Source organism: Abramis brama, assembly GCF_963993115.1.
Source record: "Abramis brama genome assembly, chromosome: 5".
NCBI classification, from domain to species: domain Eukaryota; kingdom Metazoa; phylum Chordata; class Actinopteri; order Cypriniformes; family Leuciscidae; genus Abramis; species Abramis brama.
In genome coordinates this window covers 18831066-18850517 of record NC_139967.1, presented here as the reverse complement: position 1 = coordinate 18850517, position 19452 = coordinate 18831066, and the positions used below count along the sequence as shown (strand labels likewise).

The following is a 19452-nucleotide window of genomic DNA, read 5'->3' as shown; positions in this document are numbered from 1 at the left end:
GTGAATTTGTCAAATAGATGGGTAGTTGTGCACACATTAATAATTAGCACCAGGCCTATTCATTTGTAGTTGTTTGTGAAATGCTTAAAAACAGCGAAAAGAAAGTCTCAAAATCCAAATGAATCAAATGAGATCGACTCAGAAAAGACGTCAATGAATGCACGCGTCACCTGATCCACACATGCACATCTTCTTTGTTCCATGCTCAAATTATGATACACTAATACAAAAGAAAACATTTGTATTCACAAAAATGTCTCTATTTGTACAAATTGCTACACATTCATTCAATTTTGAATTTTGCACACGCAAGTTGAAAGGCATGGATAAAGCATTTCTGCAACATGTAGTCAGGTTCATTATATTCAGATTTTAACCTTTGTGGGAATTTTTTGGGGATTTGCTAAACTATACATTTTTGGAAAGGTTATTGTATAAGGAGTCAGAAAATCGATGTTTGCATTTGCTCAGATGTCTATATGGCAGCCATATTGGAGTTTAAAAAATGGCCGCCGTAAAATTTAAAATTGTATTATCTCGACTTCTGAATAAACTGGAATGTTGATTTTTACTGCTAAAACCCACACTGTAAGGGTCAAGGAATCCAATGGTGCTAATTACACTTTACCATATTAACCCTTCGATGCATGAGTAGGTAAAAAATATGACCCCATGTGGTTGTTTTCTTGCAATATATTTGTAATGAAAAGTTATCATTTCATATTCCAGCTGTTCTTAAAAAAAAATAAAGATTTTTTATATCACTCATTAAAACATTTAATATTTATTGTGGGAATGATTACAAAGACATGCACATTGCAAACCTACTAGTATGGGTGCTGAGAGTGATCCACACACAAAGTAGTTCCTGTTGAAAGATTTTATTTGTCGTGATGTTTCGAGCAAATGCCTCTTCCTCAGACTTGCTATATCAAGTGTCATCCCTTAAGAACATTGTTTAACAGAGCATCTAACACATGTATAGTAAGTATTATCTTCATTTTACCTCAAAAAATATGTTATACATTTCAACAACATATTTATACATATATGACTACAGCTAACTAAGCTAACTAATATTACTGTACAGTGTGTGTCATATATGACTTCTGATATACTGGGATAGTTGTTGTGGAACACACAACATATTATATTAGCTGTGTCATCCCTCAAGAACATTGTTTTACAGAGCATCTGGTACATGTATAGTAAGTAGCCTATTATCTTAATTTTTACCTCCAGAATGTTATATTTCAACAACATATACATTTATGACTGCTGCTAACAGGTCGCTAACATTACTGTATAGTATATGTCAGTGTCATAAATGATGATTGTTTGAAAGAGTATTTTTTTCCCCCCTACAAATTAGCCTATGTTATAGTTAGCTAACTACCTAGCTAACATTAGGCTACTGTATGTAGCCTACATTCATAGTTATTATGTCGAGAGCATGTTATCATGCATCATCAAATTACCCTTTGTAGTTAGATAACAACACTAGCTAGCTTGATAATATTTTATGTTTGCAGGTGCCAAGCATGAGTGACAAGTCACAAGGTAAAGAAGGGGTATGTTAAGCTGAGGAGTCCATTAACTGGAAGCAGTGCATTTTATGCCAGTCTGATGATAAAAAGAAAGGAGTCCTGGTCCAACACCCTAGATTAGAGTCCTATGGGCTCATTCTTCAGGTAGTTCAAGAGAGGGCCAGTTTGAATGATGGGGACTATGTCCAAGTACAAAGGCAACTGCAGAACTGCATACCAGAAACAATGTGCACAGAGAATGCAGTCTGACATCGCTCCTGTCACTAATAAGGTTGAAATACAACGTGCAAGAGACCGCAATGCACATGCTTTAGCTACAGGACACTACACTGCCAAAAAGTGTGGACAGAAAAGAAGAAGCACAGAAACGGCTGAGCAAGACCCCTCAACATCTGGTTCTTCATTGCCATTCACACGATCCACTGGATAAGTGATGGCATCTCTTCTGCAAACATAGGGCAGAAAGTGTCAAGCTCCCTCCAACACTTGGAGCTCTGAAGCAGCACATCTTGAGAGTCCATGTCCAAACAAGAGTATGGGCACAGGCAGCCCTGTTAATGAATGTAAAATAGCTCTGCAGGATCCACAGCTGGATCCTCTACAAAACAGATACTGCAAACACTCGGATGGCATGCTCAAACCAGTGACCACAGAGGTCCTCCCAGCCCCAAAGGCCATCCTTGAGTTGGTTCTATGCAAGTGTAAATCTGACTGCTCTTCTGGGAGGTGCTCCTGCAGAGCTAAGGACTTAGCCTACTGACATGTGTCAGTGCAGCAGCCAGTGCCAGAACGATTGATGATAAGATGATGTATAGAAACTGTCTAATTAAAAAGGTTGCTTAATCATTCTGTAGTCTAAATGTGCATGTCGATAGTTCCAGAACATCCACGTTTTACATGAGCTAATTTTTAACTCTTCAATAAAAGGAACTCTGACCAACTGCTTGTGATGTGTAGTTTTTTTTACCCATATTGTGGATGTTTCAATGGGATGGTAAAAAAACATGGTTTTTGAGGAACATGAAATATTAAATGCGAACAAATTTTCATTACAATGATATTGCAAGCACACCGGGTCATTTTTGACCCACTTATGCATCTATGGGTTAATGTGGTAAAGTCTTGTAGTTTTGTAACTAGCACCATTGGATTCCCTGACCCTGAAAATGGGGCTTTATCAGTTAAAATAAAATCAACATTCCAGCTTATTCAGAAGCCGAGATATTAAAAATTAAAGTTTTACGGCGGGCATTTTAAACAAATTAAATATGGCCGCCACATAGACATCTGGGCAAATGCAAACATTGATTTTCTGACTCCTTATACAATAACCTTTCCAAAAATGTATAGTTTAGCAAATCCCCCCAAAATTCCCACAAAAATATATAGTGAACCTGACTAATGTATCAAGTTCATTGATAAGTGTATGTCGCACACCAGACGAGAAGCGCAGCGCCACGTCTTTAAAATTCGAACACATTGTACATTGTCTCAAATCGTCGTTAATGTAGTCCTATATACTGACTTCACCCTGTGCTGTAATATACATTCAGTTTTACATTCATTAACATAAATCAGCTGCTTGAATGAAAATTGCTGATGTTATCGGATTTTCAGGTGATATTCTCAATTCATTCAGTTAACGGACGCTCTGAGGTAAAGTGAATTCAGACTGCAGACTAAGCAACGATTGTATTTAATTGTACAGTAATCATAACATAGTACAGACATGATCTTAATTGCATAATATCCTTAAACATAACAATATTGCTGGACATAAACTGACAAAGTGTGCGTCCGGTGTGCGATACCTCGAGTTGTCATAGACGCGACGCGGCGCTGCGCTTCTCGTCCGGTGTGCGACCCCCTTTAGATTATTGCCAGCATAAAAAAAAAACGAAACGATGTGACAGCCATGGGCTGAACAATACAAGTTACCGGTAATATCCATCGAGCCTATGAACTAGTTGCCAGAAACACATCAACAAGAAAGAATGAAGGCTACCCTGTAAAACAACTGCAATCATGTGATACAAAAGGACCCTATTCATCACTATCATCATCACCGCGATCCTCAACTACAAGTTCACTTCCACTTCCCCCTCTCCGGCCTCCGCTAACTCTGCTTGCGCTAACAGCTCCTGCCCAGATGCGCAGGGCTCTCTTGCGTGCGCAATCTGCTCCATAGAACTGGTTTAGAAGATTAAATACAACCCGAAACTAAAAAAACAGACCGGGCGTCTATTTGAGACCGGCATTTATTTATCCAAACCTGTAGCCACACCAGGCGTGTAAAAGAGACAGGCATCTATTTGGGACTCGGCTATTATTTGAAGTTTTACGGTATATTATAAATTAATTAAATTATAATGTATTATATTAAATATAATAATTATAATATATACATACCTGATATATATATATATATATATATATATATATATATATATATATATATATATATATGCTATAATTATATATTACTGTATAATATAATATAATATAATATAATATAATTTAATGATACATGTTATAGGTTACAGATTTTTTCCAGGTATTATATTTACTTTTTAGATCTCTGGATCATCTGTAGAGGCTTAATTATGCTAACTGGAAGGCTAGTTCACAGAATATTGCCTGAGAATTCAAATTTATGAAACCTTTTGAACTTTTATGGAACCTTTAAAAGTTCAAATTTGGATTCAAGACACTCCTGATACTCAGCACTCTTGTGATGCAAATAATAAGGTTTAATGTAATCATACAGATCAGATATTAGTGTTGTAATAGTGTATCTTATTGAAAAATCACACAAAGGCTAATTATTTGCTGAAATAAACAGGTTTATAAAGAAAGGTACTTTTACAATAAACATTCATATTATATGACTTCAGTAAATGCTCCTTTCAAGTGTTAAAGATTCATTCTTCTTTGACCTGGGAAAGAAGGAAGAGTTAAACATTAGTCTTATTAACAAAAATGTTCTTCACTTTACATAATGAAGAGAATACAGATGTGCAAATGTCATACAGGATATGTAACATCAGCAAAATGCAATTATTATAGTTCCACTACTTCTTCTAAGAGGTAGTTCATGTATTTGGATAAACAAGTTGAATAAATAATGCAAAAAAAATCATCTACTTAGTCTAACCTTTCCAGAATCACGGCTCTTAACTCTGAGCTTGTTGACCTGAGACTCAGAAATGTCAGCACGCTCCTCAGCCTCCTCAAGCTCATGCTGCACCTTCCTCAACTTGGACAGGTGAACATTGCCTTGCTCCTCCTAAAGTTTTTTTTTTTTTTTTTTTTAATGTTTCATGTTTCATCAAATTAAAATTCCAATATAAATAATTACAGTGTCAAAATGTTCTATTATATTTTACATACCGCCTCTTCAGACTGCCTCTTATAGACTTTGACCTTCAGCTGCAGTTTGTCAACCAAATCCTGGAGTCTGGTGATGTTCTTCTTGTCCTCGTCAGTCTTCAAAAAATACACATTTACAAAATTAAGCATTGATCCTTTACTAAAAATAGGCATTGTCAGTACACTATTATACAGACTCTTTTGTCCGAACAAACTTGTGAGCAAAAATATGGTCATACCTGATAAGTGAGCTCTTTCACTCTCCTCTCATATTTGCGGACACCTTTAACAGCATCAGCTCCACGTCTCTGCTCAGCTTCAACTTCAGCCTCAAGCTCACGGACCTAAAGAACATATTTTTATTCAAACCAATCGTAATATAACATACTTCACCTTGCCCATATCATAACTATAAAGAGGCTTACTCTGGACTCCAACTTCTGGAGTTGTTTCTTTCCTCCTTTCATGGCCAGATTCTCAGCCTCATCCAGACGGTGCTGCAGGTCCTTCACTGTGACCTCCAGATTCTTCTTCATCCTCTCAAGGTGAGAACTGGTGTCCTGCTCCTTCTTCAGCTCTTCTGCCATCATTGCAGCCTTTTGCATTAATACAGAAAGTCATTAAGTCCACATTTTTTACGTAAAATGTACGTAAGCGTCTTATGAAACATTTGGCAGCTACTGTTTCTCACATCAGTGATGGCCTTCTTGGCCTTCTCCTCTGCATTTCTGGCTTCCTGTACAGTGTCATCAACTTCACTCTGGACATGAACAAGGTCAGCCTCAAGCTTCTTCTTGGTGTTCAGGAGACTTGTGTTCTACAAAATGGAAAGCAACAGTTTGAACATTTTGAATGATGCTCTCAAATTCAGGGAAACAATATGCCCTTACCTGAGAGTGCAGCAGCCCAACACGCTCACTGATATCCACCAGCTCTTGTTCAGCCACTTTGCGGCCTCTCTCTGTCTGCTCCAGAGCAGCTCTCAGCTCCTCAATCTCAGACTGCATCAGAGTGTTTCTGCGCTCCACCATGGCCACCTGCTCCTTCATGTCTTCCTGTCCTCTCTGGGCATCATCAAGGTGCAGTTGGGCATCCTGAACATAACAATAGCTGTAGAATGAGCTTTTGATGTGATTTCTGCTAGGCTGTACTTACCATATGTTAGATTATTAAAAATAAATATTAATACATCCCAAAGTCAAAAAGAAGAATTCCTATGCATACCTTGAGTTGTCCCTGAACATTCCTTAGCTGTTTCTGGGCCTCAGCAGCCTGGCGATTGGCGTGACTCAGCTGAATCTCCATCTCATTAAGGTCTCCCTCCATCTTCTTCTTGATTCTCAGGGCATCATTCCTGCTCCTGACTTCAGAGTCCAGGGTGCCCTGCATGGATTCAATGACTCTCTGGCTGTTCCTCTTGATCTGCTCCATCTCCTCATCCTTCTCTGCAAGCTTCCTGTCAATCTCTCCCTTGATCTGGTTTAGCTCAAGCTGGACTCGAAGAATCTTGGACTCCTCATGCTCCAGTGTACCCTATGAAAAATAAAACAACATTTAAATATAAGAATGAAAATACACACAATGTATCGATGAATACAACACTGTATGATGGTTCTAGCAGGAATTCCATATTGATCTCCAGATACTCACTTCAGCCTCTTCCAGGGCGGTCTGAATCTCTGACTTCTCAGTCTCCACTGTCTTCTTGGCCTTTTCCAGCTCATGGATGCTCTTACCAGTCTCACCTAACTGCTCTGTCAGATCTGAAATTTCCTCTATAAAGAGAAAAACATATAATATGTATCATAATGCACATTCATTAATCATATGTGCTTACTTTTTAATGCTCACTGAGAATTAGAACATTTAAAGGGATAGTTCACCCAAAAATTAAAATGTTATCATTAATTAATTTCTCACCCTCATGTCATTACAAACCCGTAAGACTTTTGTTCATCTTTGGAACACAAATTAAGATCTTTTTGATGAAATTTTAAAGCTTTACGGCATACGTCACTTCCCCCACCACTTCCTCAAATTTGGACGTGAGCGTTTATATACTGTCTATGGACGTGAGAGGCCAACCAGCGTTTGTTTTCGGCTTTCGTGCGTATGTTTTTGTCATTGAAACGCATTCAAGACAGATTTGAATCCGACCGCTCAAACCACTTCAGGAGGAGGTCGCATTCCAGATGAAACTGGACAAGTGTGCATCTGGTTGTTGAAACCACATATGTAAATTGTACTCCTCCCAAAAATGTTAAAAAAATAAATAAAAAAACGTGTGAGAGCATGTTATAGTCTATATGTTATTGCCAGATGTGACGACGCTACTGGAACACGCATTACCGCAGCTGAGCATCGATTCATCAAGCCAACGTGCAAATCAAAGTGAAAGTAAGTCGCAGACGCTTATCACACAATCATTTACGTATGTGCAACGACAGTTTACGACAGTGCAAGTATGACATTTTAAAGCTTTCTGTCCCTCCATAGACAGCTACACAATTGAAAGAGATCATAAAACTAATCCATATGAATTGAGCTCTCAGATTTCATAAAAAAGATCTTAATTTGTGTTCTGAATATGAACAAAAGTCTCACGAGTTTGGAACGACATGAGGGTCAGTAATTAGTAAAATAATTTTCATTTTGGGTGAACAATCCCTTTAAGTTTTTTTTTCTTTCTAATTTAACGGTTTCATTCTTACGCTGCAGATTCTTGTTCTCTCTCTTGAGGGTCTCCAGCTGATCCAAGCTCTCCTCATAGGAGTTCTTCATCTTGAACAGTTCAGTGCTGAGTGAACGAGCCTCTTTCTGGGCACCTTCCAGCTCGGCCTGACCTTCCTCATATTTCTGCTTCCATTCTGCCAGGAACTTTGGTGGAGATATTTTAGGATAGAGTTTGTTTAAAGGAACACTATGTAGCTTTTCAACCTTCATAATATATTTCCAAGACCCTTGTGATGGTACATCGACTTACAATAGGTTGAATGACACGTCTGCCATAGCCTGACGGGGTCTGTATCGCTTTTACTGGCACTACGTAACTTCGGGGTTCGGGTCGTAACCCGAGCACAAAAAGAACTACAAAATTCGACTGCTTTACGGCATACGTCACTTCCCCCACCACTTCCTCAAATTTGGACGTGAGCGTTTATATACTGTCTATGGACGTGAGAGGCCAACCAGCGTTTGTTTTCGGCTTTCGTGCGTATGTTTTTGTCATGGGGGCTGTTTACACCTGGCCACTTCATGCGTTTTCTCAGATCAGATAGCTATCTGATCGTGAAAAGACCAGGTGTAAATGTCCTCCGAAACGCATTCAAGACGGATTTGAATCCGACCGCTCAAACCACTTCAGGAGGAGGTCGCATTCCAGATGAAACTGGACAAGTGTGCATCTGGTTGTTGAAACCACATATGTAAATTGTACTCCTCCCAAAAATGTTAAAAAAATAAATAAAAAAACGTGTGAGAGCATGTTATAGTCTATATGTTATTGCCAGATATGACGACGCTACTGGAACACGCATTACCGCAGCTGAGCATCGATTCATCAAGCCAACGTGCAAATCAAAGTGAAAGTAAGTCGCAGACGCTTATCACACAATCATTTACGTATGTGCAACGACAGTTTACGACAGTGCAAGTATTCCACAGCGACTCTAGGGACGCTGTTTGACAAAAACACAATTTCTCCACAGTGTGCCTTTAAAAAATGTTGAACAAAGCCCATTCCAGCAATACTTTACAAAGAGAATATAATATGACTAAAACTGTTTACCTTGTCGAAGTTCCTCTGCTTCTTGTCAAGGTTGGCAGCCAAACCATTGGCTCTCTCCACATCGATCATGAGGTCCTCCACCTCACCCTGGAGCCTCTGTTTGGTCTTCTCCAGAGATGCACATTTGGAGTTCACGGCCTCAACTTGTTCCTCTGCCTCTTGCAGACGCTGAGCCAGCTTCTTCCTGTTAAGTAATACACATTATTTTGAATTCTAATCTATAAAATAGCTGTGAGAGTTAGGAATATTATACAATAATATACATACTTGGACTCTTCAAGCTCCTCAGTGCGCTGGATGGCATCAGTTTCATATTTGGTTCTCCACTGAGCAACCTCACTGTTGGCCTTTGACATTCCCCGCTGCAGCTCAGCCTTTGCCTCCTGCTCTTCCTCAAACTGCTCACGGAGCAGGTCGCAGTCATGACGGGCTGATTGCACAGCATGGGCCAGTGCGTTCTTAGCCTAAGGGACAAAGTCGCATAATATTATTGTATTATTGTCTCTACAGTAAAGTAATTCATGAATTGATTATGCTGTATTACCTTAACCTCCTCTTCAATATGCCTCTTAAGCTCCTCAATTTGCTGAGTGAAAGCTTGTTTGCCTCTGGTGAGCTGAGAAACCAGAGCCTCCTTCTCCTCCAGCTGACGGCCAAACTCACCTGTATAGATTTAGATTCACTGTGTCACATGTCTCTATCAGTTTATTTCAAAATGTACGATGTAAGATTTTATCAGTGTTACAGTCAGAAATTTACAGCTGAATAATCTTAATACACTATTAATTTTGATTAATTATTGTTGATGATTATTATTGATTATTGTTGATAATTATTGTTAATTATTGACATTAATTACTTTTGATATAATATTCATTTGTTCATGAGTTACCATTTTCAGTTTGAAATCTTGCACTTTGAGTACTGAGATCATTTAACTGACGAACGTTCTCGTCATTCTTGGACTTAATTTCACTAAGTTGGTCCTCAAGTGTGCGGCACATCTTCTCAAGATTGCCCTGCAAATACAAAAGTCATTAGATATTTGAAAGAACTTCAAGACTTGTTGTATGTGACCCGTGCTGGCAAAATTAGTCACAATGAGCACATTTTCAAAAATGAGTTATTGTTATTTACTTTTATTGTTATTAAAAAACATTAATGTATGATGATGTATGATGATGTATGATTTGTTGGAATCAGACAAAAAAGGACTGTGCTACACCTATTTGAAGTCAGCAAAGTATATTTTGAGAAAAATCTAGTTAAAGTTTTCTGAAGGATCCAAAACAAAATCACCTTGCAACCATACCTTAAAATCCCTGGTAATACCACCAAATTTGGCACACACCAAATCAAAACCAAATATCTATAGGAAAAATATATATATATATATATTTTTTTTTTCCATGATACCACAATTGTTTGATTAACATCAATGAGACAGCAGCCTGTATATTGAGACCTACTGTAATGCGCGTATCTATCTTTTTCCCCAACAGTTAACCAAACGTTCAGGCATAACAGATAAGGTTTGCACTTTGTGCTTTGTGTTGATCTGTCAGTCAGTGCAAGTAAGATCGTTTTGTTTACATCAGCATGAGTTTAAAAATCATATTCCATTGGTTCAGGCTTACGCCATCGAGAATTCACTATGAATATTAAAACTTGTGCAGTCGTTGAGAAGCGAGTGAAGAAAAATGGCATTTTTTCATGGATTATTAAAACAAAGGAAAGATTTAGGAAGGTACACCTCTCAGAAAATGTAAAAATAAAGATCATTTTAGATGTTTCATTACTATTTGGAGCATTGGGATCGCTAGAAGAGGGCTTAATGAACCAATTTCTGTGAATGAAAATGAAATTCAATCAAAATTTACATTTGCCTGTAGCTCATAATTAGCACATGCATATTCTGACTCATTTTGCCAGCATGGGTCACATATATTCTTTAGAATATTTCCCAACCTTTGCTTTAGCAACAGCTTCCATGTTGCTGGAAAGATCATCAATCTCCATTTTGAATTCGCTCTTCTCTTTCTCAAGCTTCTGCTTGACACGCTGCAGGTTGTCGATTTGCTCTCCCAGCTCAGCCACACTGTCTGCCTGCTTCTTGCGGAGGGCACCAGCAGTAGCTTCATGCTGGAGGGTGGACTCTTCAAGATCACGACGCAGTTTCTGGAATTCAGCTTCACGCTTCTTATTCATCTCGATCTGAGCAGCAGTGGCTCCTCCAGCCTCCTCAAGCCTCTCACTGATCTCCTCAAGTTCCCTGGAGAGATCAGCTCTCTGCTTCTCAACCTTGGCACGAGCAGCGCGCTCAGCCTCGATCTCTTCCTCCAGTTCCTCAATGCGGGCCTATGGTGGTAAGTAGTTAATTAGATTTTTGGTTATCTGTATTTGATCATAATGATGTAATTTTTAAAAAAATCTCAAAATACCTGAAGCTCCTTGATTTTCTTCTGGAGTTGAGCACCTAGAGATTGTTCATCTTCAATCTTGCTGAGCAGCTGACTTATTTCAAAGTCTTTCCTGTTCAACAACAACAATAAGGAGTTGAACATAACACAACAATAAAAATTGTCAATGTTTTCAAAGATTTCCTGCTTTCATTACTTTTTTATTTTCTCATCAGATTGCTGCTTATCATTCTCCAGGTCCATGACGGACTCTTGTGATAATTTCAGGTCTCCTTCAAGCTTTCTCTTGGTTCTCTCCAGGTCCATGCGGAGCTTCTTCTCTTGTTCAAGGGAACCCTCAAGCTACAGGACAATGATATATAAATTATGTTCACAGCTGAAAACAGTTGATTTGATGAATTAATATAATTAATTTACATAATCAACTCACATCATCAACTTGCTGCTCAAGCTTTGTCTTGGATTTGGTCAGGGTGTTGACTTTGTCCTCCTCGGCCTGAAGATCATCCAGTGTCTGCTGATGTGCCTCTTGGAGGGCTTTCTTCTCCTTAGTAAGCTTGGCAATGCTCTCATCCTGAGCTGCCATTTCCTCAGTCAAGTTCTTGACCTGTAGGATTTTTTGTTCCAAATAAGCTTAAATATTACAATTCATATTCTATATCAATATATAAAACAGAGATTAAATCTAATCTTAAACCAACTCAATCTCTAACCTTATTCTCAGTGGCATGTTTCTCCTTCTCCACTTTAGCCAAGGTGAGCTCCAAGTCATCAATGTCTTTCTTCAGCTCAGAGCACTCATCCTCCAGTTTCCTCTTCTTGGCTGTCAGTTCAGCATTGATTTCTTCCTCATCCTCCAGTCTCTCAGTTGTCTCTTTGAGTTTAGCTTCAAGCTGGATTTTGCTTTTAATCAGACCCTCACACCTCTCCTCAGCATCTGAGAGACCCTCAGATTCCTGTTAGTAAAATAGATTGCTATTTCATCGAAAACAACCTTGCTCATTTTTAATGTAGCCAAAAATTCAGTGAATTATAAAATATACTCACAGATGCTACTTGCAGCTGCAGATCATTTTTCTCTTGCAGCAGTGCTACCATCTTCTCTTCAAGCTCCTTCTTTTTGGCTTCAGCCTTAACCAAAGCCTCTTTGCATTTTGTATAGTCCTCTTTCATGTTTGCCAGCTCCTTCTCAGTCTCTGCACTCTGAAGCAGAGGCTTAATCTTGTAATAAACCTTCATCCATGGCCAGTGTTTGACATTCATGAATGAACGGATGTTGTATTGGATCGTGTAAATCGACTCTCTGTGAATAATTCATCATTAAATGGCATCATCATCATTAAGTTTGCACAGTTATCATTGATGTCATCTTTACTCATGACAATAATCACCTCCTCTCCGTCATTTTCACATACTCCCTCCTCATCAGGTAACCACGGCAGAGAGCCTGAGTCATTGTGACCAGAGCAGCCAGTTTCTCATCACGCATCTCCTCAAGAACACCCAGAAGACCAGCTTTGAAGAACACCTGAATTTATGTAAAACAGTAAATCAAAATATATTGATTTAAACTGTATAAGCTAAATGACCATGATCACTGAATCTTTGGAATGTGTAAAGCTAAATAATGAACCTTTGTATGTCCAAATCTGTAGTCGTCATGATTAATGTCGATGGATCCCAGGAGTTTCTCACTGGCCTTCTTGTTATCCATAAACTGTCCATCTGGGATAACACCAGCATTCAGCACCTTGTATCTGTGGAAAATTTATCAAAATGCTTCATATCTTTTAATTAGGAGCCTCCTAGGAAATGTTGTTTTCATGTGGTCCCATTTACCTCTGCTTAAAGTCACCATATTGGATTCTGCTGGGGAAGCCCTTTGTGCAGATTCTTATGCCCTCCAGAACACCGTTACACCTCAGCTGGTGGATAACCAGGAAGTTCTCCATGAGACCTAAAACGAACAGTTTACACCATGAACTTGGTAAATTAACTTCATAATATATGAGAACCAAAATATCTGTACGTTTCTTTATTTTATATATATATATATATATATATATATATACCTGGAGTCTTGGACTCATTAGGAATCAGACAACGCACAAAGTGAGGGTGAGTGGCCCTCAAGTTGGTCATGAGTTTGCCCAAGTTCTCCTGTGGAGAATAGAAAAAGGTTGGCATGCTTTGTATTTCTTTTTTTTTCTAAAATGAAGCAATATTACTGTGATGTCATCTCTATACATACCCTGAACTGGGAGGACACAGTCTGCATGGAGCCACCCTTCTTCTTGCCTCCCTTTTTAGTAGTATCTATTGAGATAAAAATACAAAGGAACATGTATAAATGCAAAAACTGCAAGAAAGTTCAAAACTGAATCAAAGTTTTGTTAAATAGATTTTTTCTTTACCCTCAACAACAGGTGGGTAAAGAGTAGCCAGCAGTTTGACAGAAGACTTCTGGTACAGCAGCAGAACAGAATCATTCAGTGGATCCTTGTTCTTGTCCAACCAGCCAGTGACATTGTAGTCCACAGTTCCAGCGTAGTGAACCAGGGAGAAGTGGGCTTCAGCCTTGCCTTTGGCAGGCTTTGGTTTCTCGAAAGCTTTGTTCTTGCCAAGATGCTGATCATATAGCTTGTTCTTGAAGGAAGCATCTGAAGCCTTGGGGAACATGCACTCCTCTTCAAGGATGGAGAAGATACCCATGGGCTGTTTATAAAAGAATGTTGTTTATTATCAAAAATAGGACATTTTGAGAATAGGATCAATGGAAATTAATAAATTCATAAACCATTGATAACCTTCTCAATGAGCTCAATGCAAGAAGCCAAGTCCATGCCGAAGTCAATGAACTCCCAAACAATGCCCTCCTTCTTGTACTCCTCTTGCTCCAGCACAAACATGGTGTGGTTGAAAAACTGTTGCAGTTTCTCATTGGTGAAGTTGATGCACAGCTGCTCCATGCTGTTGTACTGGAGGACAAAAAATGACAGATACATTTACTACCTTCTGAATATCATTCATTTTGACATAAAACAAGATAAAAAAATCATTCTTACATCAAAGATCTCAAAGCCAGCAATATCCAGCACGCCAATGTAGAAATTTCTTTGTTGTTTTGTGTCCAACATCTGGTTGATACGAATGACCATCCACAAGAACATCCTCTCATAGATAGATTTGGCCAAGGCGCTAACAGAGTTGTACACCTGTAAGTAGAATAGAGTGGATATTTTATTCTGCTTCTGCAATAATTAGCCAGAATTTTAGGTTAAACACATATGTATTAATGTTACTATACCTGTGGTACGGTCTGGCCTTTGGTCACATACTCATTTCCGACCTTGACTCTAGGGTAGCACAAACCCTTCAGCATTTCAGCAGAGTTCAAACCCAGAAGGTAGGCGATTTTGTCAGCCTCTGTTAAATACATTTTTAAATAAATTATCTTTGCTCTATAGTGTCTTTTGTGTAAAATTATAATAAATCAGGCACTAGGTACTTTCCTTTTCATTTTTAGATTTATTGATATGCATGCAACTTCTAGTTTATATTTACACTAAACATTTTATACACAGTTTCTGTTGTCAGCAAAGTCGGTTACTATTTCAAAGCCCAGGATAACACAAGTCTCACCCTCTGTGCCATCAGGCTCAGCCTGCTCCTCACGCTGCTTCTGCTTGAACTTCATGTTACCATGATGAAGCACCGCTCCAGTGAACTTGTAGATGCACATTTTCTCCTCACTTGAGAAACCAAGAATGTCAATAGCATCCTGTAAATTACAGATAATAATAAAATATATGATTTACCGTATTTAAATAGAATATGTCAATATTCAAATAGCAATGACTCACATCAGTAGCATCCAGCTCAACTTTATCATCAATGCTGGCCACTGTGATCTGACCCTGACTGCACATGGGGAAGTCATAGGGGTTGGTGGTGATGAGCGACATTTCTGTAAAATACACAGCATTTATGAAAGAGCATCTTACAATATTATCTGAAACATTGAATTAATGAAATATGTGCACCTACCAATAATCTCAGGCTTATGGTTGGTCATCATCTGGAAGAAGATGTGGTAGCCTCTCTCATCTGGAAGCTGGAATGACACTCGAGACTTCTCCAGCAGATCTGTTGAGAGAATGTACTTGAGTCACAAGCATCTGAAGAGTGACAGATAAAGACAACTGTTCAGGATGGATCAATTAAATCATGTCCACCTACATGTCTCAATGTCAGCACTAGCCAGTTTTCCAGTGGTGCCGAAATGAATTCTGATGAATTTACCCTGTTTAAATCATAATAGTATAATACGTATAATCTCTTTATAGAAAACTCTGTACAGTAAAATTTAACACAACTGACCATATGTACTGTAAATAAACAGTGGTTAACTTACAAAACGAGAAGAGTTGTCATTTCTCACAGTCTTGGCATTACCATAGGACTCAAGCAGAGGGTTGGCAGCAATGATCTGGTCCTCAAGAGAGCCCTGTGATATTTGAAATGTTTTCATTTATTTTCATTTGTTTTTCTATTTCATGACTAAACACAAATTATTTCAATTTATTTCGCATTTCACATATCGTATAGTTTTTGAGATGAGTGTAAATCATCATGTTTTAAAATAATATATATGACATAGTTTTGTATTTCATACCTTTATTTTACTGGCCTCTTTCTTGACACCTGACACTGCAACTGTGGCAAAGTACTGGATGACACGTTTCGTGTTCACAGTCTTTCCAGCACCAGATTCTCCACTGGTTTATAAGAGATTTGAAGACAGAAGTTTGAAAGACATGTAGACTTTTCAAAGTATATTCAATCTTTGTCATTTTATTTTGTAAATATCTCCATAAATTTTCCATCTATGTTATACTTTTCATTTTTGTCATGGTCTGAAATTAAATGAAAATACTTACGTAATCAGGACAGACTGGTTTTCTCTATCTGTTGATTGAAATTTGTAAAATATCCGGTAAATATTTATTATATTAACAGCAACATCTACATCTTAATTAATTCTGTAGAATTCAATTCCATAATGTCTTACCACACTGCATGAACTGATATGCGTTGTCAGAGACAGAGAAGATGTGGGGTGGGGCCTCCATACGCTTTTTGCCTCTGTAGGCAGACACCACTTCTGAATCATACACTGGGAGCCACTTGTAGGGGTTCACAGTTGCGCAGAAGAGTCCAGAGTAGGTCTGAAATGAGCAGAGACATGGTCAGATTCCAACAACACAGAAAAAAATGAACTTAAATGCTTTTTATGTCGTTTCAGAACTTACGTAGATCATCCATGCAGCATAACGCTCTTTGAGGTTATACAGCACAGAGGCTTCATTGAGATGGGTCATCATGGCCATGTCCTCAATCTTGTCATACTTGGGAGGATTCATTGGGTAGACATCTTCTTCCTTAGCAACTCTCTCCTATAAATTTGATAAATTGGATATTAGATATAAAAAAACCCCAATGTAATAAGTAATTTAATGAGCATCTACATGAAATGGAAATTAAAATTTACCTCCTTAGTGTCAAGCAAAACAACTGTGACTTTGCCACCGTCTTTGCTCTTGATTGTTCCCTTGAGGTACAACTCTTTGACATCAGCCACATAGCAGGCAGACTTGGCATCAAACGGTTTGGCCTGAGCCTCCATTCTCTCCCTCTCAGGCTTACGAAGGTAAATGGCAGCTTTGCCATAAATGGCCATCTCCGCGTCCGTACTCATGGTGGCGGCTTACTAAAGAGAGAAAATATCAACTTATCCATTACAAATTTCATAAATATTCAACAAAGGCAAGACACATAAAATATAAAACACATGAATTGTGTTAGGAAAGAGGCATATTCCTAAGTGTAGGCTTACACATGAATACAGATACATAAAACAATAGATAAACATTTAGACAGAAAGCAAGAAGCAGATAAGGGGCCCATTAATGGCAAAAATGTCGATTGAATATGTCTTTCTGGTGATGAAATTGAAATGGTGGTGTCAGGGGATGGCACATACAGTACAATATGAATTGTGGCATATATGAAGTTTCAGGACAATACAGAGATTTTCACTGCCGACTATGAGTCTCACTTGTGGTCTCTCTGCCCGAGTGCATCCTCCTGCTACGAGTATGCATGAAACAGACAAATATTTCCTGACAAATATTAAGAAATTTCTGTCCCAGATTTGGTTTCATTATATTAACTTTTCTAATGATTTATATTTATTCAAATCTCATGATGGATTATTATAGCAACACTGCATCCCAAGTTTGAATTTAATCAGACCATCAGTTCTGTAGTTTGAACCAATTTCATGTTTTGCTCTATTATAGCATCATCAATTGGCCCTTTCCCGCTTCTTTTTCTGTTTCCTCAGACTGAGTCTGCACATAAATGTGTCAAATGTCCTCTGCATTTGGGCCAAATTTGTATAACTTTCCCACAAGGGGTTCTATGGGCTCTCATAGACTCAAAAGTGGAAGAAGAAAAACAGAATACAGTACAACACAACAAAAGCGAATACAATAGTTGGTATATTTGGCACCAAAATAAAGGGTCAATGGGACCCCTTCCTTAAATTCATCTTACTAATACATTTTAAACACATTTCTTTGTAAATAAATTACATCAGCATCCTTCACCAGTTTTCATCTATAATACAGACTATAACAACTGTTTTCCTCTACCCTAATCCACACACTGAATCATAAACTCACTTGCCCTTTGTTCTTGAGACCAGATGAAATGTTCACTTTTTTAACTGTGGATAAAAAAAAAAAATAAAAAAAAAATCATTACAATGTATTAATATAAATAAAAAACACAATTACTTTGAGTACAGACGCATAAGTGATGATGTTAAATTCCTTTCAGTCACAGTCAGCACAGGCTCTTACCACTTGATGGAACTTCTGAGGTCTCTTCTCTTCTCTGTATCTCTTCTGGTCTACCCTCTTGCTTTTATAGAAGTTGATCATGCACACTAAGCATAATATATACATGGGCAACCTGATATATTTTGATATATGATGAGCTTTCTTGACCCATTTTATAAGAAATGTATGGACAGACTGACAGACATCCTACCTGATGAAATAAGTTATAAGTCAAACCTTTATTGCTCAAAAATGTATAGGTCACAACTTCCATTTCAAAGTTCTTGTGTATTATAATTAATTATTTTTAGTCTATTAATATCTTACTTTGACATATGACACACACTGAAGTAAATAAATCCTTTTTTGGAAAGAGGGTACATTCAGCCACCCCTCCCCTTTTTTTTTTGAATCAGAAAACATTTCACCTTTTCACCTATGGAAGTTCTTGTAGAAGGCTAATGTGGCAGCAATTGGGCTAAACAATAAAATATGTTACAGATCTGACTAGATATATTCTGTAAGAATATAGAAGAATATAGAAAAACACTGTAAAATATGTCTAATACAGTGAAAACACACAACAAGTGTCAGTTTTTCTTTGTAGAAGAAAGCCAGTAGTGATAGAAATGGCACATTCCCACAGTGCAAAAAATCCCTTTGTTATAATTTCTGCAAATATTCAAAGATTGTAGACATTTCTTGGTCTTCAACAGCCACAGTCTAAGCCTCAGCCACATGGAGACTAAAATGATTCAAAACCACGTTCACCCTTGAGTGGTCAAAGCCAGCAAACAATGCTAATTACTATGCTGTAAACAGAATATCTCATTTGTCATCTCTCATATCTCTCGTTGTACGTCATTAACAACTAGATGTTCCGTTTTTGTAATTTTTTTTTGTAAATGCAGTTGTCACTACCTTAAATTACTAAACTGTGTGTGTACAGAACAGGATTAAGCACTAAAAGGTGAACTGACAGCTGGATTTAGCTGCAGTGCTTAGGTGGCCTTAGAGCTTCCTTCTAGAGGTTTAAACCTACATCCACCAAACTCAGCTCAGACCTTCAGACTGTTCTGACTCGGGTTGCTATATCTTTTCTATTGGACTTTCGGTTTTCCTAAAATGATGATCAAAACTCGGAAAAGTCCCATAGACTTACATTGATGGAATGTTCAAATGAGCTAAGGCTGTTTTAAACTCCAACTGACAAAAATTCTAGCCCACTAGACTTAATTAAAAGTGCCAAGAGTCAAAGGGTGACTACAACCATCCTCTCACTCTGAATGTTGCAGGTTGATCGGTCTTTAACTTATTGGTAGCTATCATGTCGTTATCTAAATAGCACAGTTAGTGTTGCATCAGCGGCCAATGAGCTTGCTGCTAAAACATTCAAATAGTTGCCATTGTTTGCTGTTACAGTC

General features: G+C 38.1%; 1 protein-coding gene across 1 annotated transcript; it reads right to left on the bottom strand.

Annotated features, from left to right (window-relative positions):
• Positions 1–4278: 4278 nt before the first annotated feature.
• Positions 4279–18090, bottom strand: LOC311083635 (myosin heavy chain, fast skeletal muscle-like). Its single transcript, XM_084115322.1, has 41 exons — positions 18050–18090; positions 17870–17913; positions 16675–16893; positions 16436–16579; positions 16195–16351; positions 16064–16091; positions 15799–15901; positions 15538–15630; positions 15363–15426; positions 15171–15269; positions 14987–15090; positions 14766–14904; positions 14431–14549; positions 14189–14338; positions 13931–14101; positions 13538–13838; positions 13375–13439; positions 13196–13283; positions 12963–13080; positions 12757–12880; positions 12515–12651; positions 12171–12426; positions 11837–12079; positions 11554–11730; positions 11320–11465; positions 11145–11235; positions 10672–11061; positions 9596–9722; positions 9248–9366; positions 8971–9167; positions 8704–8887; positions 7628–7793; positions 6567–6691; positions 6141–6449; positions 5807–6010; positions 5608–5733; positions 5342–5512; positions 5156–5260; positions 4938–5033; positions 4702–4833; positions 4279–4483 (listed from the first exon to the last, which is right to left on the bottom strand). The coding sequence occupies exons 3-41, from the start codon at positions 16879–16881 to the stop codon at positions 4469–4471; spliced, it is 5790 nt and encodes a 1929-aa protein (XP_083971448.1). The 5' UTR covers positions 16882–16893; positions 17870–17913; positions 18050–18090; the 3' UTR covers positions 4279–4468.
• Positions 18091–19452: the final 1362 nt, after the last annotated feature.